A 25,245-nucleotide genomic window follows, 5' to 3' on the forward strand; every position below is an offset into this window, starting at 1 on the left:
GATTTGCTAGAATGGTACCAGGAATGAGGAACTTCAGTTATGTGGAGAAGCTGGGGTTTTTCTCTTAGAATAGAGAAGGTTAAAGGGAGATTTAATAGAGGTGATCAAAATCATGAGAAACTGTTTCCATTGGTAGAAGGGTTGGTAACCAGACACAGATTTAAGGGGTAATTGGCAAAAGAACCAGAGACATCACAAGGAAATATTTTTTTTAAAACACAGTTGTAATCTGGAATGCTCTGCATGAAACGGTGGTGGAAGCTGATTCAATAGTAACACTCGAGAATTAGATAAATACTTGAAGGGAAAACATTTACAGGGCTATGGGAAAAGAGCGCGGAAATGGGATTAATTGGATAGCTCTTTGAAGAGCTGGCACGCACACGATGGGTCGAATGGCCTCCTGTGCTATATCATTCTGAGACGACGTCCTGTTCTGAGAGATGAGTGTGAAAGGAATGGCGGGGGCATTGTAGGGATGCTTTATAGTGTTGGTGTGGGGGTAGTGCCAACCTGGCACATCATGTGGCTGCCAGGGTGTGCAGCGTCAAGTGAAGTAAATCTGGCCCTGGTGAGGCCATTCCTGGCCTCCCGGGCTACAATGTGGTAGAGTGCTGATGCTCTCTGTCCTGTGCAGCATCAGGTGATTGCGAAGAGGGATGGTGCTACTGGTGTTGTGGCTAATTGTGGTGGGATTGTGAGAATCAAGGTGAGAGTATAAACTATACCCATTCTGATATAATGGATGGTCGTTGAACTTGAGATGAAAGAAGCAATCTGTCAATGGTGAGAGGGGTTGTTGGAATGAGCTGACACTGGATAGTGTTTTCTCCAAACACTTGCAACCTGCATAAAGCTCACTCTGTCTTCCAAATGCAGTAAGCAACAGCTTTCGAGCTTGGAAAGTGAACAGCTGAGAGATGGGAACTTTTATAACACACTTCCAGCTATCAAGTAATGAGATGATTCCATGGTCATTCAACTCGCGCCCTGCTTACCGCAAGTGATCTCCGAGCAGTGTGGGCAACCTGGTAAACTCTGAAGGTGAGCTCAAAATAGTTGTTAATCCTATGTTAATAAGGTCATAATGACCTGAACTGCCTCCCCCACCGCTGCGTGTCGGGTCTGCTCATTGCTGACAGACTCGACATTTGGGAAAGGCATGTGGCAGCGGTTTGTCAGTGGGGTCCTGACCCGCTGTCAAAAAGAAACATTTTCCCCACCCGACCCGCCACCAATCGTGCCCACTGACATCCGGAAACACCCCTCCCCCCCTGAATCTTTGAGGTTGGAGAGTGTGGAGAATAGTGACACCTATCTTCGAGATGAACAGTGATATCTCACGAATAAGTAAGTCACCTAGCTTGAAGGAGTTAATCAGTGGCAAGTAAAATGAATAGGCAAGTTTAAACATTACAGGAGGAAGGAATTGTTACTTGATGGGAAATACATGCATACACAAGATTTTTAATACATATATAAACCTAAATTCCTGCAAAGAATTTAAAATTTATGTGCCAATTTGTAAATCCTGATCAGTCTTTAAAACCACAGCATAAAGATCTGCAAAACAAATTGCTAAATCTTTTATCGTTGCTGCTTTGATAGTCGCTACTGTGATGAGACATCTTTGTTAAATGTGGTCCTTAATTAAATGTCAGCTCTTTGCAGGACAATCGAACAGTGAAATACATAGGTGTTCTCACTCATTTCTTCCCTCAGATCCATACTCGACATAATATTACAAAACTGAGTCCATTTGGTGGAAGGGACTACATCCTGGGGCAGAATGACATTTGCTCCCACCAAACCTACCTGGCTCCTCTCTGCTCCTACTCTCTTAGTTGATGGTTCCTCTCTCTTCATTGCTGTGGTGTTCTTGAATGAATCCTCATGGCTGCCAGACAGATTAAGCTTCACTGCTGCCGACTTATTTTTTTTTAGGGGGTGGGAGGAGATGAAAAAGGAGAAAGCCACAACATCAGAAAGACATTCAAGGCAATATTTTATTTTAAACAATTAAGCTCAAGAGTCACGATTCACATTGAATACTGCAAGCTGGGCAAAAATAGGATAGAATTTCGATGGCATACTCCCTGCTCCTGCTGCAATTTCAGTGGAAACCATAAACAGCAGCATACAGCGTTCCACCCAAGTAACAGCATGTGATCGGAGATTACTCAGATGATGAATCAATTGGTTATTCATTTTGCATTTGGTGGCAGTGGCAATGATTTACAGGAATGACATGCTCTACTATGGAGCAGCAGGATACAGGTTTGCACCAACCATCCAAGTATCAACTGTGCCACAGTTAAGCAAGAGCCAGGCATTTCCTCATGGTGAGGAACAGAGTTACCAGAAGCCTGGAGAATACTTGCTACTATTTGCAACATCTCAATATATTTTCTAGTTATCAACTTCTGATGGTGAAATTCATGTTGTACCAAATGCACTCTAAGTGTCCTACTGTACACTGTTTCACTGCAATACATGGCAGAACTACTTAGTCATTTCCAAAAGGTTTGACAACAAAGAAAAACGTTCAGGCTGATGTTCTCTGCAATTAAAGCAGATTTTATTTGACCGAGATGATAATCAATTGGACATTATAAAAGTGTGGTATGTGACTAATGACTCAAGATTTTAATTTTTGTTTCCCAATTAGTTATTCCAGATCAGCAAAAGTTTAAAGTTAGCAGTCCAGAAGACTTTTACTTTTACTTTGTAGGTTCAGATGTAAGGAATTGTACTAGCAAATAAACGCTCAGTGATGTTTTAATCAAGCTAGAAATATTGCACACAGTATAGATTGATAGCTCAAACTTAGTTTTCATTCTCGGTGAAGAGGGGAGGACAATGTTTCCAAACATCATTGCATTACTTTTCAAATATTCAACCCTCCGAACCTTTGGCTGTGATTTGGACAAGATTAAAATTTGAAATCTTTTGTGATCTTATTTTAATCAAATGTTCAGAAAGTTTAAAAAAAGTTAAGATTGCAACAGCTAGCATTAAAAAAATGCATCACACACCAATTATGTTTTTAGAAAACTTACTGCTCTTGTCTGTGTCCTATTCTCCTGCTGTTTCTGCATTTGCCTAAATTCCTCTTGCTGGATCTCCAAAAGCGATTTAGTAGTGACCGACGCTTTGGGAATATTGCCCCACCCTGACAGTTTCTGCTGCTGGTTTTGCTGCTGTTGCAAGACTTTCATCAATTCCTGCTGCTGCCGGCGTTGCTATTGGCAAAGAAAAGCATATGACTAAAAAATGAATAAACTATTTTAAAGTATAAACACAAACTTGTGTTCATCTAGGAGCAGATAGGAGTGTTGCCGAGATTATTTTTCCGCTGGGTTTTGTTTGCATCAAGCACTCCTAAGGTCAAGTACACAGTAGACTGATCTAAAGTTATCTCCAGGCTGCTCCTACATCATATTTTAATCTTGACCAAATGATGTCTGGTGCAGGTAAATTCACATAGTACAGCAGTGACTGCTTCTGCTCCTACCTTACACCCACTGTCGCTGAAGGCTTTATCCATGCTTTTTTGAGCAGCACAATAGCAACTGAATGCTGAGTAATTTAAAGTTTATGGAGAGTGGAGAACAACAGGCTAGTAAGGAGGATAAGGGAGAAATTAAAAGTTGACAAAAGCATGGATAAAGACTTTAGTTGCAGTATGGGGTAAGGGAGGAGCAGGAGCTGTGTTATGGAGGTGGAAGCAAATGGTCTTGGTGATGAATAGGATGTTGAGTTTGAAGCTCAGCACTGGGCTGAATAGGATGCCAAGGTTTCACATGGCCTAAGTTCAGGGCTGGTAATGGGAGGGGGTGGGGGGATGCGTGGTGGGGAGATGAAGTCAGTGGCAATGGAGCAAAGTTTATAGTGGGGGCCAAAAAGAATAGCCTCTGTCTTCCCAGTGTCCAGTTGAAGGAAATTCTGACTCATCAAGTGTCAAACAGGCAGTCTAACAGCACCAAGCAATCATGGGATCAAAGGAAGTAACAGATATAGAGCTGCAGTTTATTCCATTGCTCAGTGGATATTTAAAAAAATAGCCAGGCATAGAAGTACAATAATTTTTGTAAATTGAGGATGGGAAAGATATTTGTGATATTCTAGATGTATGTCTTGTCAATTGTATTCCAATGGAAGTTTTTACAGTCGGCACAATGTTTAAAAGCAGTTGATTAGTAGAACACGAGCAAAGTAGTGCCGATTCTTATAAAATCCATTCACGATTTAGATCAAAGCTTCAATTATTCACCTTCAAATATATTGCATTACCTCTTCCTGTAGCTGCCGCTCTCTTTCTTCCTCCAATTTCTGTATTTCAGATAGTGATAGTGCACCCTGGGTTTGTGGTGAAACTGAAGACGACTGCTGGCCCCATGTTGAAGAGGAAGGAAGCTGAAGAAAATTTGGACTAAAGATTAAACTAGAATAAAAGCTACAGAATAGCAGATTTGGTTCCAGACTGGTACAACTAATTTCCTCTGTTAAATAAATATAACCAAAGTTCCTTAAGTCAGTGGTGCTGATCATTTTACCCATTAAAAGGTCAGCTGTTAAATGCAGTTGTTCAAAATCTAATTAGGGGTTTTAAAGTCACAGAAGCAACAAATTATAGCTTTAGACAGTACCATAACAAATTCTTCTCCTCTAGAAGAGGGGACTAGAGTGTTTTGGAAGAGAAAATGGAAAACAAATTCAATGCATCAATTGATCATCCAGATCAACATCAGAGGCACCACATTCTGCAAACTGGATTTCATTATTCAAATTGCACTATGCAGAAGACTGCTGTAAAATCCCAAAATCTGCACTCTTCATTATCTGAGAAATGTTGAGATACTGGGAGATCAGAGAGTCAGGATGACCTGAATTTTCTCTTCACACACCTCGGCTGGTCTGTTCTCACTGGCAAGAAAAATTGCCACTTGAGGAGCTTAATGTTCTGGTTTCAAAGCTCACACTGCATCCACCAGACTCTGACAGCTCTATGCCATTATTTATAAACCCAATATGCACTCCACCAGTTTCCATTATCTTCCCTGGGGGGGGGGGGGGGGTGGGGCGGAAAGAAAGAGAGGAGCAGGAAGAAAGATGGGGAAGAGAAATAGGGCGAAAGAGCCACTCCATTAAGTCAGATAATTACAGTTGCACTGTAACGTTGGTGCTACACAGAAGGTAGCAATTTTGATACTGAATTTAACTGGAGGATTAAAAACTACATAATGAATAAGGCGATGTCCGTTCCAAAATAATATGACTGGCTTGGTCTGAAATGTGCAAGTTCTGGAAGGCACAATTCATACAGGTTAAATTAAACTAAAATGAGACACCATACATATCTAATTCACACAGATTGTCTTATTCTGTCTAGGACATAAAGATATCTTGAGTTTGGGTCATGAAGAAATTACTTTGTTATTGCCCTCATGAGTGGACTGCACATATTAAGTGCTTTAAAAAAAGATGTAGCACAATTGCAGAAAAAGACTATAGGAAACATTGTTTTTAAGATTGCTGCGAGTTAGAAATACCATATACATTTTCTAAACAAATTTTTCTCATTAAAAGTGTCATCCCTGTAAAAAGAAATCCAAAAGAACAAATCATACATCAATCTGCATTTGAAAAAAAGAGAAAGATGCTGCCAGTAGGAATCTGAAGTAAACCTGGGGAGAGTGGTTGCTTTACAGCATGAATCAACACTGTAGCAAGAGCACTGGATATGAAACAATCAATTGGAAGATACTAGATTGGTCAGATAAGATTAGATGTTTTTCTTTTTGTTTTTAACAATTGCACCAAGGTAAATGCAAAGGATCTATGTAAAACTTTTTTTTCCCCAGCTATCCCCCATGTGGCATAAAAAACATACTAAAATTAAGGTGCATTTAAATGTAACAATTAGAATTTCACACAGAATTTCACTTTGTATTACTACCCTCAAATTAATTTCTCTAATCGAAGGTTAAAGGTCCAAGTATTTCCTTACAAAAAAAAGAGCTGATATATCATTTAACTTATGCAAATGATGAAATTAGATGATTGATATCACTGAACAAACTCCAGACTCAAAACAGCAAAGATAATGCTTTCAACTAACACCAAGCCAACTGGACCATTAACAAAATTCTGATGTTACAACCACTAATGTTTGCTGATTTTCAATATTAATTCTGTCCACATTCCCTACCAAGTACAAAATGACTTTCCTCACCCATATATATCTTGTGATCCACAAAACAGAATCCTTAATCTATATTCATTCAAACATGGAAATATGTGGATACGGCAGAAAAATTAATTCGTATATGGCTAATATTCAAAACAGCAATACTTTTAACTAATAATTTTGTATCTTTAGTGCAATGCTACGAGATACTGTCCTACAGGGTTCTCTGCAGCCGAGAGCATGCGTTCCAAAGGCTGTGTTGCCTACTCCGGTGCCAGGGTAAAGGACATCTTCTCTGGGCTGGGCAAGAACTTGGAGTGGGAGGGGGAGGATCCAGTTGTCGTGGTACACGTAGGTACCAATGACATAGGTAGGACTAAGAAAGATGTTCTGCTGAGAGAGTTTGAACAGCTATGGACTAAATTGAAAAGCAGAACCTCAAAAGGTAATAATCTCTATTATTACCTGAGCCACGAGCAAATTGGCATAGGGTCAATAGAATCAGGGAGATGAGAGGTTGGTGTGGGAGAAGTGGATTTCGATTAGTGGGGTACTGGCACCAATACTCGGGAAAGAGAGAGCTGTTCCGCGGGGACGGACTACACCTGAACTATTCTGGGACCAGAGTTCTAACAAACCAAATAACTAGGGAGGTAGACAGGGCTTTAAACTAAATAAGGGGGAGGGGGAGGACGGTCGCAGTGGAGAGAAATAGAAACGTTTAAAATTCTGACAGGTTTAGACAGGTTAGATGCAGGAAGAATGTTCCCAATGTTGGGGAAGTCCAGAACCAGGGGTCACAGTCTAAGGAGAAGGGGTAAGCCATTTAGGACCGAGTTGAGGAGAAACTTCTTCACTCAGAGAGTGGTGAACCTGTGGAATTCTCTACCACAGAAAGTTGTTGAGGCCAATTCACTAAGTATATTCAAAAAGGAGTTAGATGTAGTCCTTACTACTAGGGGGATCAAGGGGTATGGCGAGAAAGCAGGAATGGGGTACTGAAGTTGCATGTTCAGCCATGAATTCATTGAATGGCGATGCAGGCTCGAAGGGCCGAATGGCCTACTCCTGCATTTATTTTCTATGTTTCTAAATCTAGAATGCTAAAGAGAAATGAAAAGGAAGCAATGCAGGAAAGGTGATTGTAGTAAGGATAACCAGATTATATCAGGAAGGGAAAGAGCATACACACAACAGAGTGCACTAACAAATAGGGTCCAGGTAAGAAAAAATAATGATAAGACAAATAGGGCTATAGCACAAATTAATGTCAAGATGTCTAATAATGTTAAAAAGACAAATCTAAAAGCATTGTATCTGAATGCACGAAGCATCTGTAATAAGGCAGACAAATTAACAGCGCAAATAGAAGTAAACAGATACGATATAGTCGCAATTACAGAGACATGGGTTGGGAACTGAATATCCAAGGATATTCGATATTTAGGAAGGACAGGTAAAAAGGAGTGGTGTGGCGTTGTTAGTAAAGGATGAAATCAGAGCAATAGTGAAAAAGGATATTGGCTCAGAAAATTATGTAGAATCAGTCTGGGTGGAGCTAAGGAGAGCCAAGGGGCAGAAAACATTGGTGAGAGTTGTCTATAGGCCTCCAAACAGTAGTGGTAGTGTAAAGGACAGCATCAAACAGGAAATTAGAGATGCATGTAACAAGGGTACTACAGTAATTGTAGGTGACTTTAATCTACATAGACTGGCCAAACCAAATTAGTAATAATACTGTGGCAGATTAATTCCTGGAGTGTGTACGAGATGGTTTTTTAGAACAGTATGTTGAGGAGCCTACCAGGGAACAGGCTATCCTAGATTGGGTATTGTGTAATGAGAAGGAATTTATTAACAATCTTGTTGTGCAGGATCCTTTAGGGAAGAGTGACCATAACAGAACTGAATTCTTTATTAAGATGGAAAGTGAAGTAATCCAATCCGAAACTAGGGTCCTAAATCTAAACAAAGGAAACTACGAAGGTATGAGGAATGAATTGGCTATGATAGATTGGGAAGATTCATTAAAAGGCATGACGGTGGATAGGCAATGGCTACATTTAAGGAACGAGTGCATGAATTGCAATAGTTATACATTCCTTTCTGGCGTAAAAACACCAGTGGCCCAACCATGGCTAACAAAAGAAATTAAGGATAGTATTAGATTCAAAGAGGAGTTATACAAAGTTGCCAGAAAAAGTAGCAAGCCTGAGGATTGGGAGCAGTTTAGAATTCAGCAAAAAAGGACCAAGAGACTGATTAAAAGAGGAAAAATAAGAGTACGAGAGTAAACTTGCAAGGAACATAAAAACCGACTGCAAATCTTCCTACAAGTACGTAATAAAAGATTAGTGAAGACAAATGTACATCCTTTACAGACAGAAATGGGAGAATTGATAATGGGGAACAAGGAATTGGCAGAACAATTAAATACTTCGGTTCTGTCTTCACGGAAGAGGACACAAATAACGTCCCAGAAATGTTAGGAAACCAAGGGTCTAGTGAGCAAGAGGAATTAAAGGAAATGATTATTAGTAAGAAAATAGTGCTGGAAAACCTAATGGGACTGAAGGCCGATAAATCCCCAGGGCCTGATGATCTGCATCCCAGAGTACTAAAAGAGGGACCCTCTGTACATCGACACTTCCCAAGCCATCACCATTTAAATAATACTTTGTCCTTATGTTTTTCCTACCAAAGTGGATAACTTCACATTTATCCACATTATACTGTATCTGCCATGTGTTTGTACACCAGTCATTGAAAGCAAACATGCAGGTACAGCAAGCAGTTAGGAAGGCAAATTATATGTTGGCCTTCATTGCAAGAGGATTTGAGTACAGGAACAAGGATGACTTATTACAGTTACACAGGGCCTTGGTGAGACCACACCTGGAGTAGTGTGTGCAGTTTTGGTCTCCTTACCTAAGAAAGGATATACTTGTCAGAGAGGGAGTGCAGCGAAGGTTAACCAGATGGATTCCTGGGACGGCAGGACTGTCGTATGAGGAAAGATTGGGTTGACTAGGTCTGTATTCACTAGAGTTTAGAAGAGAGGGGATCTCATTGAAACATATAAAATTCTGACTGGGTTGGTTAGACTGGATGCGGGGAGGATGTTTCCACTGGCTGGGAAGTCTAGAACGGGGAGGGTCACAGTCTCAGGATACGGGGTAGGAAATTTAGGACCGAGAGGAGAATACATTTTTTCACTCAAGAGGGTGGTGAATCTGTGGAATTCTCTACCACAGAAGGCTGTGGAGGCCAAGTCACTGAATATATTTAAGAGGGAGATGGATAGATTTCTAGACAAAAAAGACATCAAGGGGTATGGGAAAAAAGCAGGAATATGGTGTTGAGATAGAGGATCAGCCATGATCATATTGAATAGTGGTGCAGACTCGAAGGGCTTAATGGCCTACGACTGCTCCTATTTTCTATGCTTCAATCAGTGCAACACAAGTATTAATGCTTGGCCAAGCAGCATCTGTTTGAACTAGTTATTCCTGGACCCAGAGTAATAACAACATTGACTAAGTCTGGTAGTCACTAATTCCGATCTTGCGTTTCACATTTATACAAGTTTTTTCGATCTTTGTTGCCAGAAACCTCAAGCATACAATACACCCTTCTAATTCTTACCTTCATTTGTGCTAGCTGTTGTTGCTGTTGCTGTTGTTGTAAACGTCTTAGTGCCTCCTGCTGTTGTTGTCTCTGTCTCATAACCTCTTGCTTCTGCAGCTCTTTATACCGCTCCAGATCTTTTCGTTTCTGCTCCTCTTCCTCTAGTCGAAGCCGATTCTCCTCCTCAATTCGTAGCCGGTTATCTTCTTCCATTCGTTGCCGAGCTGCCTCCTCCTCCATCACCCACCGTGCTGCCTCTTCTTCTTTACGTCGACGCTCTTCTTCCTTTCGTTAAGAAAAGCAGAATGCGGAAGCTAAATTAAGTCTTATGTGCAGTTATACAAGAGCTTTTGTGCATGGAAAACTCTGCAGTACCCCTATGGCAAAGAATGAGTTACTGTCTTGGTGTTAGTACACATTGATTTTGTTGCAGTCAAACCCAACTAAAGTTTAAATGTAATTATTAAAACAAACTTGAAAAGATTTGTTGCTGAAGTTTTTAACCAATATAAACAAAAGAAACACCAACATACTATATAATTAGGTATCAGCCTTGGCTCAGAGGTAGCACTCTCACCTTTCAGTCAGAAGGTTGTGGGTACAAGTCCCACTAAAGCACATAATCCGGGCTGATACTTCAGTGCAGTACTGAGGGAGTGCTGCACTGCCAGAGGATCTTTGAGATGGAACGTTAAACCTGCCCTCTCAGGTAGACATAAAAGAATCCATGACACTATTCGAAGAATTTGAGTGTCCTGGCCAATATTTATCCCTCAAGCAACATCACTAAAATAGATGATCTGGTCACATAGCTCATGGGCAAATTGGCTGTCGCGTTTCCCTACATTTCAACAGTGACTACAGTTCAAAAGTACTTCATGGTTGTAAAGCACTTTGGGATGCCCTGAGGTCATGAAAGACACTATATAAATGCAAGCCCTTTCCTTTAATGCAAGAATGTTATGCAAGAATAATGTAAATGATTCAAAAATCAAAGATTTAATATTCAATGTTAATAATATAAGTATTTGATCTATCTAGAATAGCTAACTGACCGCAAAATTATTTGAGCTTTGTTGTCATTGCTTACGTCAAAATCCTCATGACACTCAAACTATTCAAAATGCATGCACTTTCAACTAGTCAGCAAAATAGATATATACTTTAACATTTAAATGATTCAGTGAACAGAAACAACACAAGTGAATCGGTCTCATCTTGAAAAATAAGTTACAAAAAAATTCCAGTAAATTCTTTTAAAATATCCAACACGTGTGAATAGCTTATAGAACAAACCAAATCTCTCCAGTTAAGGTATTTTTCCCCAATTATTCTCGTGCAGGTACCTGATTTCGAAGGAACTCTTCCCTTTGGCGCCTTTCTTCCTCTTCTCTCTGTCTTTCTTCATGCTGTCGGAGAGCTTCTTCCTGCTGTTGTCGCTCCTCCTCGTCCCTTTGCCGGCGGAGTGCTGCTTCATGCTCTCTTTGGCGTCGAAGTGCTTCTTCCTAAGGACAAGCAAGTAAATAAAATCCCTGATATTGAGATCAAATCAAGTACATGGAAATTCACCAACTATTGTGTATTATACCATTATCTATATTAAAGCTATAAACTTAAGGGAAGAAACCATATTCTTTGCAATCACTGACTAAAGGAAAGTTTGAAATTAAAATTAATGTATAAGCAGTCGTGCCCTCCCTGCATCCGACATAACATTTCAACCCAAGGAACATCTATATAGTTAGCCATTAGCACTCAAAATGAACACAAGGTAAGTAGCTATGTTTTGCAACTTATAACAGATACCTGGAGCACTCTTCCAATGCTCAGTTCATCCTATCTCCTCTCTCAAACTTTTTCAACCAGGCAGAATTGATCCACATCCTGTGCTAACCAATTGCAATGTCTTAAATGTGTGAAATATATTCTGAACTACAGAAGAGATGCTGGATGGCAAGAATTATTTTACCAGATTTTAAATTTTAGATAGAGAATGTGCAAAAAGTTGAGGCTGTAATAAAGGAGGGAGGAGAAAGAAAGCAGGTAGAAATGTATATATGAAAACTACCAAAGCTGAGCATGCTCCAGCAGCCCAGGAATCTGAGAGAAGAAAGCAGGTTTGACAGCAAAGGGGCAAAATGCTCCTCAAAACATCATTAACTTATCTGTTCTCTTCGCAGATGCTAACTGGTTTGCTGAGTGTTCTCAGCATTTTCTATTTTTGTTAATTCTTTATACATACATAGCATAACAGAAAGCAACCAAAGGCAAATTTAAGAAGGACAAGCAACTCAAAATTTGCACTAGCAATTAATTAATACACAAAAGGGCCTGTAGAATTCTCGCTAGGTATCAAGTAACTAACAGATTATTGTCACTATGTTTGTTCCAATGCTACATCAGCTAGTGATGGTGAACTTTTTAATTAAATTGCAACACAAAGAACACGGGGGCAATTTTAACACCCCCCTCCCGCTGATAGGTAGAAGGGGGCCGGGGTAAGTAACGCATGAAGGAAATCTGAAAACCCGCCCCAAACTACTGAACATGCCTACTTTCCGGTTTAATCGCGGCAGCTTAGAAGGCATCGGAGTAAACGACTCTGGAGAAGCGGGTCAGTGATTTTAAGATTTTAATGAGGCTCCGTTCCTCAGATTCTGGGATCCTTTTAAATTTAATGGCTGGTGGGGGCCGGGATTCCGAGGGGGCAGGAATGAAGTGCTGGGAGATGTATTTTTATTTCTAAATACTGCCCCCAAACGTACTTGTTTCCTCCTCACAAGCTCCTCTTCCTCCCTTCGTTTCCTCTCCTCCTCTTGCCTTCGCAGTAGCTCTTCCTGGTGACGACGGATTTCTTCTTGTCGTTTTCTTTCCTCCTCTTCCCTTTTTGCCCTAATTTCTGCTTCTCTCCTTTCTTGTTCAAGCTAAGCACAAAATCAAGACGGTCACTGAAAGCTATCAGTAGAACATGGATTAACAGAAACTAATTTTTCTTTTGATTAACTTAGGGGAAGACATCAGTCTGAACCTATGAAACAGATAGTTATTATCAAAAGCACAGGTTCCACAACTTTATGAATATAAATAGTTTTAGTACCAGTATATGGAGCAGCTTCTAGTGCATTTTGGATGACTTGCTCCTTAATGCACGCATGAAAAGTAATGTGAGTGAATGCAACAAACTAGACTGAATGAGATGAGTATAGCATTAGAACACAATTGCTGAAAGCAGTTAAGAAAGAACTTGCATTTGCAAGTGCCTTTCACATCTTCTGGACACCCCAAAGTGTTTCACAGCAAATGATTAATTATTAAGTATTTTTGAAGTGCATCCATTGTTATAATGTAGGCAAACATGGCAATCAATTTGCACGCAGCAAGGTCCCACAAGCAGCAACATAAATGAGCAGAATTTCCTTGATCTAATTTATGCCCGTTTCTACTTGCTGTCCTCTGCCATGGTGCCTCACTTTGAGTCTCTTCCCTCTGTTGCTCCTCTTCCCTTATTATGCAGAACAGGGGTAAGGTGCAAGGCGGCTCATGAGGAGCATAAACACCGGCATAGACCTGTTGGGTTGAAAGGTCCGTCCCTATGCTGTAAATACCATGTAATATACCCATTTGGAAAGCCATTCCAGCTGCTTAGTCACTCTGATTGCGTGCGGTGGTGGCTGGGGGTGGGGGGGGGGGGGGGGGGGGAGGGGGAGAAAGCAAAATAAATTTGGGTGCACTGAGATTTTGGTTAAGTATAGTGCAGGTCTTAGGAAAAACAAACGTGAAAGGAAATCAAAGATAGCATAGAAAATCGCTATCAAATTCCAGAGATGTTAGTTATGCTGATTTCACATGGCTTTGGGTCATGTTGAGCTTAAATTTGGGAGCGAAAATCTATGCAAGCGCATCACACCCTAAATGCAGGAAATTCGCACGAGTTGTCTTCTGCATGGGGGCGACAGAAGTTTTTTGGGGCGCATCTCAGAAGTGGTGCAAACAGTCGAGTAGATTCCTGCCTAGCGATATGTTGGCGTAAAACTGGCATAAATTTCCTAGCAAAAAAATGTTACGTCACTCTTGGGCTGTAGTTACGTCAAAATGCTCCAGGAGATTAGGAACATAGGAATTGATAGACTGAAAAAAAACCAAAGTCCATCCAGGTAGTCACATGATACAATGATAATGGAGCTGATGACTAATCATAGCAATCAATCTCCACCAATTAGTCTACAAATTCCAGGCCAATATCATTTTGTGGTGGTAGTTGAGGGGTAAATGTTGTTCAAGACACAGAACTCCTCTGCAGACCTTTTACATACAGGGGCCTCAGCTTAAAGTCTCATCTGAAAGGCACCGCCTGACAGTGAAGTGCTTGTCTAGATTATGTTCAAACATTATCCAGCACTGCTGTATGTAATTCTACTACATGCAAATTTTCATGTGAACAAGACAATAAGACAGGTGAACAGTTTCAGATTGAATTCTTAAAAATGAGCAGCATGTCTGAGATCTTTGTGCCCACTGAATAATATTGTAATTTTATATCATAAAATATAGAAATCAAATTCTTTCCTAACAACGTACATTTATACAGCACCTTTAACATAATAAAACATCTCAAGGCGCTTCACAGGAGCGTTTTCAAAAACAAAATTTGTCACTGAGCCATATCTGTATAAGGAGATGTTAGGGGCAGCTTGGTCAAAAAGGTAGGTTCTAAAGAGTGTCTTAAAGGAGGAAAGAGAAGTAAATAGGTGGAGAATTATAGGGAGGGAATTCCAGAGCGTTGGAACTTAGCAGCTGAAGGCACAGCCGCCAAAGTAGGGGCGATTAAAATAGGGCATGTTTCAGAGGCCAGAATTGCCAAAGCAGAGATCTCGGCAGATTGTGGGGATGGAAGAGATTAGAGATAAGCGAGGTCAGGGGGATTTGAAAACAAGGACGATGATTTTAAAATCAAGATGTTGCTTAACTGGGAGGCAATGTAGTACAGCGAGCACTGGGGAGATGGGTGAGTGGGACTTGTTGCGTGTTAGGAAACGGACAGCAGAGTTTTGGATGACCTCAAGTTTATGGCGGGTAGAACTAGGGGAGCCAGCCAGAAGCGGGTTAGAATAGTCAAGTCTAGAGGTTTTTCCAAAGGAATGGACGAGGGTTTCGGCAGCAGATGGGTTGGACAAGGGTGGAGACGGGTGAGGTTAGGGAGGTGGAAGTGGGCGGTCTTAGTGATGGAGCGGATAGGAGTTAGCAACTCGTGATCAAATCTGGCACCAAGGTTGCAAACAGTCATGGTCAGCCTCAGACAGCTGCCAGGGAAAGGGATGGAATTGGTGGCATGGGAAAGGAGTTTGTAGCATGTACCAAATACAATGGCTTCGGTCTTCAATATTTAATTGGAGGAAATTTCTGCTCATCCAGTGCTGAATGTCAGTGGAGAGGTGGAGGGACGGTAGAGTTGGACATCATCAGCGTACATCTGAAAACTCATGCTGTATTGCCAGATGATGTCACCAAGGGGCAGCATGTAGGTGAAAAATAGGAGGGGGCCCAAGAATGAGATACACGGCACAGAAACAGGCCATTTGGCCCAACCAGGTTCCTGAGAAGTGTGCGTCACTGGCAAGGCCAGCATTTATTGCCCATTGAGACGGTGGTGGTAAGCGGCCTTCTCAAACCATCGCAGCATTGTTTTTCATAGCAGTTGTGTACAACTGAGTGGCTTGCTAGGCCATTTCAGAGGGTCCGGAGTCACATATTGACCAGACTGAGTAAGGACGGCAGATTTCCTTCCCTGAAGGACATTAGTGAACCAGACAGGTTTTTACAACAATCCGGTAGTTTCATGGTCACCATTGCTGATTAGCTTTTTATTCCAGATTTATTTAATTAAATGAATTTAAATTCCACAGCTGCCGTTTTGAACTCACTTCTCCGGATCATGAGCCCAGGCTTCTGGATTACTAGTCCAATAACATAACCACTATGCTACTGTTCCATATAATGAAGGTGGTAGACAAGGGAGTGCCTGTGGATGTTATTTATATGGACTTCCAGAAGGCATTCGACAATGTTCCACGCAAGACGGTTAACAAAAATAAGAGTGGATGGAATTAGAGGCAACTCATTGGATTCGATAGGAAATTGGTTAGGAGGTAGGAGGAGGGATAATGGGTACATACGCCAATTGGCAGGATGTGGCTAGTGGTGTCCCCCAGGGATCTGTACTGGGGCCTCAGCTTTTCACTATATTTATAAATGACTTTGATGAAGGAATAGAGAGCCGTATATCCAAGTTTGCTGACGACACCAAGTTAAGTGGCACAGTAAATAGTGTAGATGGAACTAGAAAGTTGCAACGGAATACTGATCGAATAAATGAGTGAATAAAACTGTGACAGATGGAGTTCAATGTGGGAAAGTTTGGACCCAAGAAATTCAGGGTATTTTCAAAAGGGTGACAAGCTAGCATCTGTGGGGGAGCAGAGACATTTAGGGGGCCATGTACAGAAACAACAAAAAGCGAGTGGACATATACAAAAAGTAATCAAAAAGGCTAATGGAACATTGGCCTTTATCTCAAGGGGGCTGAAGTACAAAGGGGAGGAAGTTATGTTCCAGCTGTACAGAGCTCTGGTTAGATCCATCTGGAGAACTGCATACAGTTCTGGGCACTGCACCTCAGGAAGGATTTATTGATAGATCCTTGGGGGAGACCAGAGGTGATTGCGGGAGCAGGAAGAGAAACCATTGCAGGTGATTCTATGGCTATGGCTGGAAAGATAGGAATGGAACCAGGCGAGTGTAGTCCCATCCAGCGGGATGATGGTGGAGAGGCGTTGGAGCAGAATTTTGTGGTCAACTGTGTCAAAAGAAAAAGAATAGGATGCAAGGTGTTCTCCTGACTGCGCCGTTAGAAAAAATGAATTCCAAACTGCCAGCTTGTTATTAAGCAATATTTCAAAACAGGTTCCGAGAGGTTTTTTTTTTTACCTTGGCAGCTTTTCCCCTCTCCATCTGCTGAATTTGATCAGCAGAGGCACCCTGAGCTGGAGAATCTACTGGCAAGTCCCATACACTTCCACCATCCCAACCTGAGAGAAAATGAGCGGATATAAATGATAAGAAAAAATTCACTAAACCACAAACTTTAAATATTTCCAACTTAAAATATATTCCTTCCTTTCAGCAGCACATTATATATAAATAGGCAAGAAAAACCAAAATAACCAATCTTATAGGAACCTGCTGGTTAAATCAGGAAGCAGCATTGGTGGCCATAAGCAGTTTCCACAATTTTCCATATACCCGTGAGCGAGGAATTCTGGGAACAATGAACAACAGATGGGGAAAGTGATAAAATGTGCATTTCAAAAAGACAGAAAATTACCCTCTTCATCCCGAGTGACGTGTATCTTCCACACACCATAGAATCCAGCCTAATTTAACAGATTCTGGGGTAACATGCATTGCCAAGGAAATGTTAACATGATGCTGCAGATATAGGTAGTACAGATATGGTTGTCGAGCTTTATGTCATATAAAGCTTCAGAAACTATACCATTTTACTTTTCCTCAGATAAAAGTCCTCGCATCAGACCTCTCATCAAAAGTTTCAGAAATCTAACCTACTCCTTTATATACTCTTCCTAGGTAATAAAACATCAAAAACACTTAATTTAGCTGTCCTCTCCAGGCTTTTGTCTTTCGTTTTTTAATTTTAGCACCAGGTGAGGAACCTTCAGAAAACTGGATACTCGTCCTTTTCAGGACAATTATGAAGTGACTAATCTTAAGCTGCTTAGTTAGCCACATTGAGAGAAAATAAGGGGCTAAGGAACAATTTGGTATTTTCACGAGAGATTGCACCCAAGCTGATTTATGGTCATATGGTATATTCTTCATCTCTGGCCCATGCAATACATTGCATTAAAAAAAATATGGCCCCATATTTGAGTCAACAGGTTTGTACCAACAGGTTTGTATCAACTTTTACCAAATTCTTCACAAAATGCAACATTCACAAAATTCATAATTGTTTCGTAACATATCTGCTGCCTAACAAAGCAGGGTTTCCAAATGTGTCTCACTTCATGACATTCACACATAAAAAATGCTGTTTCCGAAACAGTTAACCTAAAAAATCCTGCCAGAGTTACTTATCCCTCAATACATAATCAGCAATAACTGAGAAACAACACCAGATGCCAAGGAGTCAATGTCAGGATTGTAACAGCAAAGATCCATTTAGGTCACTCAGCACCAAGAGCTCATTAGGACCAAGAAAACGCCAGCACCAAAAGACTGTCAAGACACATTTACACAGATGCTGCCAGCACCAACCGTCACTCAACTATGGAAATAAAAGGCAAATACAACCGATCCTTCCAATGAAACAATTATCAGTCTTGTAACATTTTGGTATTTTACCTTTAACATAAAGAATGCATTCAAGCTGATTTATGGCCACTTAAACTGGGCTGGGACCAGTGTCATGGCGAACCAAAGAACTAGGGCAGTAGATAGGGCTTTAAACTAACGAAAAGGGGATGTGGGGGGTTCAGGAAAGGGAAAATTCAAAAGCAGTAAAAGGAATGTCAAGGCTGTAGAGCAGAGTAGCAGTGGGTAAAAATAAGCAGAGTGGGTCAGGAAAGGACAAAGAGCTTAACAAAGGCATTAGAGACGAAGGTGACATCAGGAAAAATAGAAAAAGGTTAAAGCTGAAGGTGCTATATCTGAATGTACACAGCATTCACAACAAAATAGATGAATAGCACAGAAAGAAAGAAATAGCCATTACAGAGACGTGGTGGCCGAGTGACCAAGGTTTGGAACTAAATATTCTAGGGTACTTGACTTTTAGAAGAGATAGGTAAAATGGAAAAGGATAATAAAGTATGGGACAAAAACACTCGAGAGAAAGGATCTTCGCTCGGAAAATCAAGATGCAGAATCGGTTTGGATGGAGCAAAGAAACAAATAAGGGGAGTAGTTTATAGGCCTTCCAACAGTAGTTGTAATTCCAGACAGAGTATAAATCAAGAAATTAGAGGTGCATGCAACAAGATAGGATGGTAGATAAGCAATGGCAAAAGTTAAAAAAATTAATTCATAATTTGCAGTGAATATACATTCCCCTAAGGATTTAACAACTGCACGGGAAAAGTGATCCAAGCATGGCTAACAAGAGAAGTTAAAGATAGTGTTAGATTAAAGGAAGAGGTTTATAATGTTGCCAAAGAGTAGTAATCCTGAGGACTGGGAGGATTTTAGAATTCAGCAAAGGAAGACCAAGAAATTGATAGAGCGAGCAAAGAGAATGAGAGCAAACTAGCAAGAGACATAAAAACATATTGTAAAAGCTTCTATAGGTATGCAAAAAGGAAAAGAATAGTAAAAGTAAACATGATTCTTTAGAGGCAAAGACAGGAGAAATTATAATGTGGAATGAGGAAATAGCAGAGACGGTAGAAGACACAAAAACATACGGAAAGAGTAGGGAACAAAGGGTCAAGCGAGAATGAGGAACTTAAGGAAATTAGTATTCGTAAAGAAATAGTACTGGAGAAATTTATGGTCCCTGTGGACTGGATGTAATGCTGCTATTCAAGAAAGGAGGGAGAGAGAAAACAGGGAACTATAGGCCAGTTAGCCGGACATCAGTAGGAGGAAAAATGCTAGAATTTATTAGTCGGGACTCAGAAAATCATATGATTGGGCAACGTATACACTGATTTGTGAAAGGGAAATCATGTTTGACAAATGTTAGTTTTTTGGGTTGCAACTAGCAGAGTAGATAAGGGGGAACCAGTGGATGTAGTATATTTGGATTTTCAAAAAGCATTCAATAAGGTGCCACACAAGAGGTTGGTGCACAAAATTAGAGCTCATGGGATTTGGGGTAATAAATTAGCATGGATTGAAGACGAACAGAAAACAGAGAGTAGGAATATAAGGGTCATTTTTTAGGTTGGCAGGCTGTAATTAATGGAGTACCGTAAGGATCAGTGCTCCGGCCTCAGCGATTTACAATCTATATTAATGACTTTGATGAGGGGACCAAATAAAACGTATCCAGGTTTGTGGATGATACAAAGTTAGGTGGGAAAGTAAGGTGGGAGAAGGATGCAAAGAGGCTGCAAAGGGATATAGACAGGTTAAGTGAGTGGGCAAGAACATGGCAGGCGGAATTATAGGGCCCAAGTTTCGGCCTCAGTTGCTCCTGATTTTTTGGAGCAACTGGTGTAGAACGGAGTATCTTAGAAATTTAAATTCTCGGCATTTAGCTTGCTCCAGTTCGACTTTGGAACAGAATTATTTTTTCAAAAGGGGGTGTGTCCGGCCACTTACGCCTGTTTTCAAAGTTTCGGCAGTGAAAACTTACTCCAAACGAACTTAGAATGGAGTAAGTGAAGATTTTTGTACGCTGGAAAAAACCTTGTCGACACTTTAGAAAATCAGGCATAGGTTATAAATCAAGCGTAGGGAATTGGGAGGGGGGGGTTTAAAGAGAAGTTTACAAACATTAAACACTTCAGTTTTACAAATAAAGAGCCATCATCAATAATAAATGATAAAAACATCAATAAATCAACCAATAAAACAATAAAAAAAATTAAAAAGAAATAATTTTTTTTTTTAAATCAATGAATAAAACATTTTCTACTTACCGATTGCAGCACCGAGAGCCCTCCAACAGCGTGCTGTGATGCCCCCCTCTGTGTCTCTGTCAGCGTCTCTATATCTCTGTACTGTCTGTGTGTCTCTCACTCTCTGTCTGTCAGTGTCTGTGATTCTGACAGCGCGGGGGGGGGGGGGGGGGGGGAAAGGCGAAGGGGGCGGGGGGGGGGAGAAAGGCGAAGGGGGCGGGGGGGTAGGAAAGGCGAAGGGGGGGGAAGGCGAAGGGGGCGGGGGGGGAAAGGCGAAGGGGGCGGGGGGGGAAAGGCGAAGGGGGCGGGGGGGGAAAGGCGAAGGGGGCGGGGGGAAAGGCGAAGGGGGCGGGGGGAAAGGCGAAGGGGGCGGGGGGAAAGGCGAAGGGGGCGGGGGGAAAGGCGAAGGGGGCGGGGGGAAAGGCGAAGGGGGCGGGGGGAAAGGCGAAGGGGGCGGGGGGAAAGGCGAAGGGGGCGGGGGGAAAGGCGAAGGGGGCGGGGGGAAAGGCGAAGGGGGCGGGGGGAAAGGCGAAGGGGGCGGGGGGAAAGGCGAAGGGGGCGGGGGGAAAGGCGAAGGGGGCGGGGGGAAAGGCGAAGGGGGCGGGGGGAAAGGCGAAGGGGGCGGGGGGAAAGGCGAAGGGGGCGGGGGGAAAGGCGAAGGGGGCGGGGGGAAAGGCGAAGGGGGCGGGGGGAAAGGCGAAGGGGGCGGGGGGAAAGGCGAAGGGGGCGGGGGGAAAGGCGAAGGGGGCGGGGGGAAAGGCGAAGGGGGCGGGGGGAAAGGCGAAGGGGGCGGGGGGAAAGGCGAAGGGGGCGGGGGGAAAGGCGAAGGGGGCGGGGGGAAAGGCGAAGGGGGCGGGGGGAAAGGCGAAGGGGGCGGGGGGAAAGGCGAAGGGGGCGGGGGGAAAGGCGAAGGGGGCGGGGGGAAAGGCGAAGGGGGCGGGGGGAAAGGCGAAGGGGGCGGGGGGAAAGGCGAAGGGGGCGGGGGGAAAGGCGAAGGGGGCGGGGGGAAAGGCGAAGGGGGCGGGGGGAAAGGCGAAGGGGGCGGGGGGAAAGGCGAAGGGGGCGGGGGGAAAGGCGAAGGGGGCGGGGGGAAAGGCGAAGGGGGCGGGGGGAAAGGCGAAGGGGGCGGGGGGAAAGGCGAAGGGGGCGGGGGGAAGGCGAAGGGGGCGGGGGGAAGGCGAAGGGGGCGGGGGGAAGGCGAAGGGGGCGGGGGGAAAGGCGAAGGGGGCGGGGGGAAAGGCGAAGGGGGCGGGGGGAAAGGCGAAGGGGGCGGGGGGAAAGGCGAAGGGGGCGGGGGGAAAGGCGAAGGGGGCGGGGGGAAAGGCGAAGGGGGCGGGGGGAAAGGCGAAGGGGGCGGGGGGAAAGGCGAAGGGGGCGGGGGGAAAGGCGAAGGGGGCGGGGGGAAAGGCGAAGGGGGCGGGGGGAAAGGCGAAGGGGGCGGGGGGAAAGGCGAAGGGGGCGGGGGGAAAGGCGAAGGGGGCGGGGGGAAAGGCGAAGGGGGCGGGGGGAAAGGCGAAGGGGGCGGGGGGAAAGGCGAAGGGGGCGGGGGGAAAGGCGAAGGGGGCGGGGGGAAAGGCGAAGGGGGCGGGGGGAAAGGCGAAGGGGGCGGGGGGATAGGCGAAGGGGGCGGGGGGATAGGCGAAGGGGGCGGGGGGATAGGCGAAGGGGGCGGGGGGATAGGCGAAGGGGGCGGGGGGATAGGCGAAGGGGGCGGGGGGATAGGCGAAGGGGGCGGGGGGATAGGCGAAGGGGGCGGGGGGATAGGCGAAGGGGGCGGGGGGAACGGCGAAGGGGGCGGGGGGAACGGCGAAGGGGGCGGGGGGAACGGCGAAGGGGGCGGGGGGAACGGCGAAGGGGGCGGGGGGAAAGGCGAAGGGGGCGGGGGGAAAGGCGAAGGGGGCGGGGGGAAAGGCGAAGGGGGCGGGGGGAAAGGCGAAGGGGGCGGGGGGAAAGGCGAAGGGGCGGGGGGAAAGGCGAAGGGGGCGGGGGGAAAGGCGAAGGGGGCGGGGGGAAAGGCGAAGGGGGCGGGGGGAAAGGCGAAGGGGGCGGGGGGAAAGGCGAAGGGGGCGGGGGGAAAGGCGAAGGGGGCGGGGGGAAAGGCGAAGGGGGCGGGGGGAAAGGCGAAGGGGGCGGGGGGAAAGGCGAAGGGGGCGGGGGGAAAGGCGAAGGGGGCGGGGGGAAAGGCGAAGGGGGCGGGGGGAAAGGCGAAGGGGGCGGGGGGAAAGGCGAAGGGGGCGGGGGGAAAGGCGAAGGGGGCGGGGGGAAAGGCGAAGGGGGCGGGGGGAAAGGCGAAGGGGGCGGGGGGAAAGGCGAAGGGGGCGGGGGGAAAGGCGAAGGGGGCGGGGGGAAAGGCGAAGGGGGCGGGGGGAAAGGCGAAGGGGGCGGGGGGAAAGGCGAAGGGGGCGGGGGGAAAGGCGAAGGGGGCGGGGGGAAAGGCGAAGGGGGCGGGGGGAAAGGCGAAGGGGGCGGGGGGAAAGGCGAAGGGGGCGGGGGGAAAGGCGAAGGGGGCGGGGGGAAAGGCGAAGGGGGCGGGGGGAAAGGCGAAGGGGGCGGGGGGAAAGGCGAAGGGGGCGGGGGGAAAGGCGAAGGGGGCGGGGGGAAAGGCGAAGGGGGCGGGGGGAAAGGCGAAGGGGGCGGGGGGAAAGGCGAAGGGGGCGGGGGGAAAGGCGAAGGGGGCGGGGGGAAAGGCGAAGGGGGCGGGGGGAAAGGCGAAGGGGGCGGGGGGAAAGGCGAAGGGGGCGGGGGGAAAGGCGAAGGGGGCGGGGGGAAAGGCGAAGGGGGCGGGGGGAAAGGCGAAGGGGGCGGGGGGAAAGGCGAAGGGGGCGGGGGGAAAGGCGAAGGGGGCGGGGGGAAAGGCGAAGGGGGCGGGGGGAAAGGCGAAGGGGGCGGGGGGAAAGGCGAAGGGGGCGGGGGGAAAGGCGAAGGGGGCGGGGGGAAAGGCGAAGGGGGCGGGGGGAAAGGCGAAGGGGGCGGGGGGAAAGGCGAAGGGGGCGGGGGGAAAGGCGAAGGGGGCGGGGGGAAAGGCGAAGGGGGCGGGGGGAAAGGCGAAGGGGGCGGGGGGAAAGGCGAAGGGGGCGGGGGGAAAGGCGAAGGGGGCGGGGGGAAAGGCGAAGGGGGCGGGGGGAAAGGCGAAGGGGGCGGGGGGAAAGGCGAAGGGGGCGGGGGGAAAGGCGAAGGGGGCGGGGGGAAAGGCGAAGGGGGCGGGGGGAAAGGCGAAGGGGGCGGGGGGAAAGGCGAAGGGGGCGGGGGGAAAGGCGAAGGGGGCGGGGGGAAAGGCGAAGGGGGCGGGGGGAAAGGCGAAGGGGGCGGGGGGAAAGGCGAAGGGGGCGGGGGAAAGGCGAAGGGGGCGGGGGAAAGGCGAAGGGGGCGGGGGAAAGGCGAAGGGGGCGGGGGGAAAGGCGAAGGGGGCGGGGGGGAAAGGCGAAGGGGGCGGGGGGGAAAGGCGAAGGGGGCGGGGGGGAAAGGCGAAGGGGGCGGGGGGGAAAGGCGAAGGGGGCGGGGGGGAAAGGCGAAGGGGGCGGGGGGGAAAGGCGAAGGGGGCGGGGGGGAAAGGCGAAGGGGGCGGGGGGGAAAGGCGAAGGGGGCGGGGGGGAAAGGCGAAGGGGGCGGGGGGGGAAGGCGAAGGGGGCGGGGGGGGAAGGCGAAGGGGGCGGGGGGGAAAGGCGAAGGGGGCGGGGGGGAAAGGCGAAGGGGGCGGGGGGGAAAGGCGAAGGGGGCGGGGGGGAAAGGCGAAGGGGGCGGGGGGGAAAGGCGAAGGGGGCGGGGGGAAAGGCGAAGGGGGCGGGGGGGAAAGGCGAAGGGGGCGGGGGGGAAAAGAGGAGGGGGAAGGGGGAGGGAGGCTGAACGGGCCGGGCCCGGCCGGACTTTGGGCAGGGACCGTCCCCAGCACCAGATTTAGAGGTAGGTGGCGTTGGGTCGGGTCGGATCCAGGGAGGTCAGGTCCAGTCCGGGTGGGGGGGGTGTGGGAGGTCGGTTCGGTTCAGTTCGGGTCGGGGGGGGGGGGGGGGGAGGGGGAGGGAGGGAGGTCAGGTCGGATGGGGGGAGCGCGGGTCGGGTCCAGTCCGGGGGTGTGGGGGGAGGAGCGCGGGTCGGGTCTGGTCCGGGGGCGGGGATTCGGTTCGGGGGCGGGGGGAAGCGGGAGTCGAGTCCGGTCCTGAGGAAGCAGGAGCTGGGCAGGGGAGGCAGCCTTATGCACGCAGCCCCAGTAAGGCCATTCAGCCAGGGCTAGGGGCTGCCTGCTTTGGGACCCTCCCACACAGCTTTGGCCGCCTGGAGCTACTGCACATGAGTGCCCACTGTAGCGTGCATGTGCAGAGGTCCCGGCACTGTTTTCAGCGCAGGGACCTGGCTCCGCCCCCTACAGCTCGTGCTGCGCCGCACCCGTTACTCCAGAGGACCAGCAGGGAGCCGGAGAATCTAAGTTTTTTTTAGGCGCACTTTGTGGCGCGAAAAATGGGCGCCCAGGTCGGGGCTGCGCCGTTCTAGGCGCGGCCCGAAACTTGGGCCCAATATGTGGAGAAGTGTGAAGTTATCCGATTTAATAGGAAAATAGAAAAGCAGGATCTTTTTAAAATTGAGATATACCAGGAAATTTTGGTATTGAGAGGGGCCTGGGCGTCTTTGTACATGAATCACAGAATGTTAACATGCAGGTACAGTAAGCAATTAGGAAAGCAAATGGTACATTAGCTTTATTGAAATGGGGTTGGAGCATAAGAGTAGGGAAGTCTTACTACAGTTGTTTCGGGCCTTCGTGAGACCACACCTGGAGTAGTGTGTAGAGTTTTG

General features: G+C 46.6%; 1 protein-coding gene across 1 annotated transcript in view; it reads right to left on the minus strand.

Moving 5' to 3' along the window:
* gigyf2 (GRB10 interacting GYF protein 2) overlaps positions 1–25,245 on the minus strand; it is a 127,385-nt gene that overhangs the window by 21,391 nt on the left and 80,749 nt on the right. Inside the window, exons 15-21 of the mRNA XM_070884054.1 lie at positions 16,802–16,902; positions 12,583–12,741; positions 11,164–11,322; positions 9,836–10,102; positions 4,294–4,416; positions 3,060–3,242; positions 1,816–1,929 (exon numbers count right to left, since the gene is read on the minus strand). Of these exons, the coding sequence (XP_070740155.1) occupies positions 1,816–1,929; positions 3,060–3,242; positions 4,294–4,416; positions 9,836–10,102; positions 11,164–11,322; positions 12,583–12,741; positions 16,802–16,902 (1,106 nt within the window). The remainder of the gene's footprint in view (positions 1–1,815; positions 1,930–3,059; positions 3,243–4,293; positions 4,417–9,835; positions 10,103–11,163; positions 11,323–12,582; positions 12,742–16,801; positions 16,903–25,245) is intronic.

This window comes from Pristiophorus japonicus, chromosome 6 (genome assembly GCF_044704955.1).
Source record: "Pristiophorus japonicus isolate sPriJap1 chromosome 6, sPriJap1.hap1, whole genome shotgun sequence".
NCBI lineage: Eukaryota > Metazoa > Chordata > Chondrichthyes > Pristiophoridae > Pristiophorus > Pristiophorus japonicus.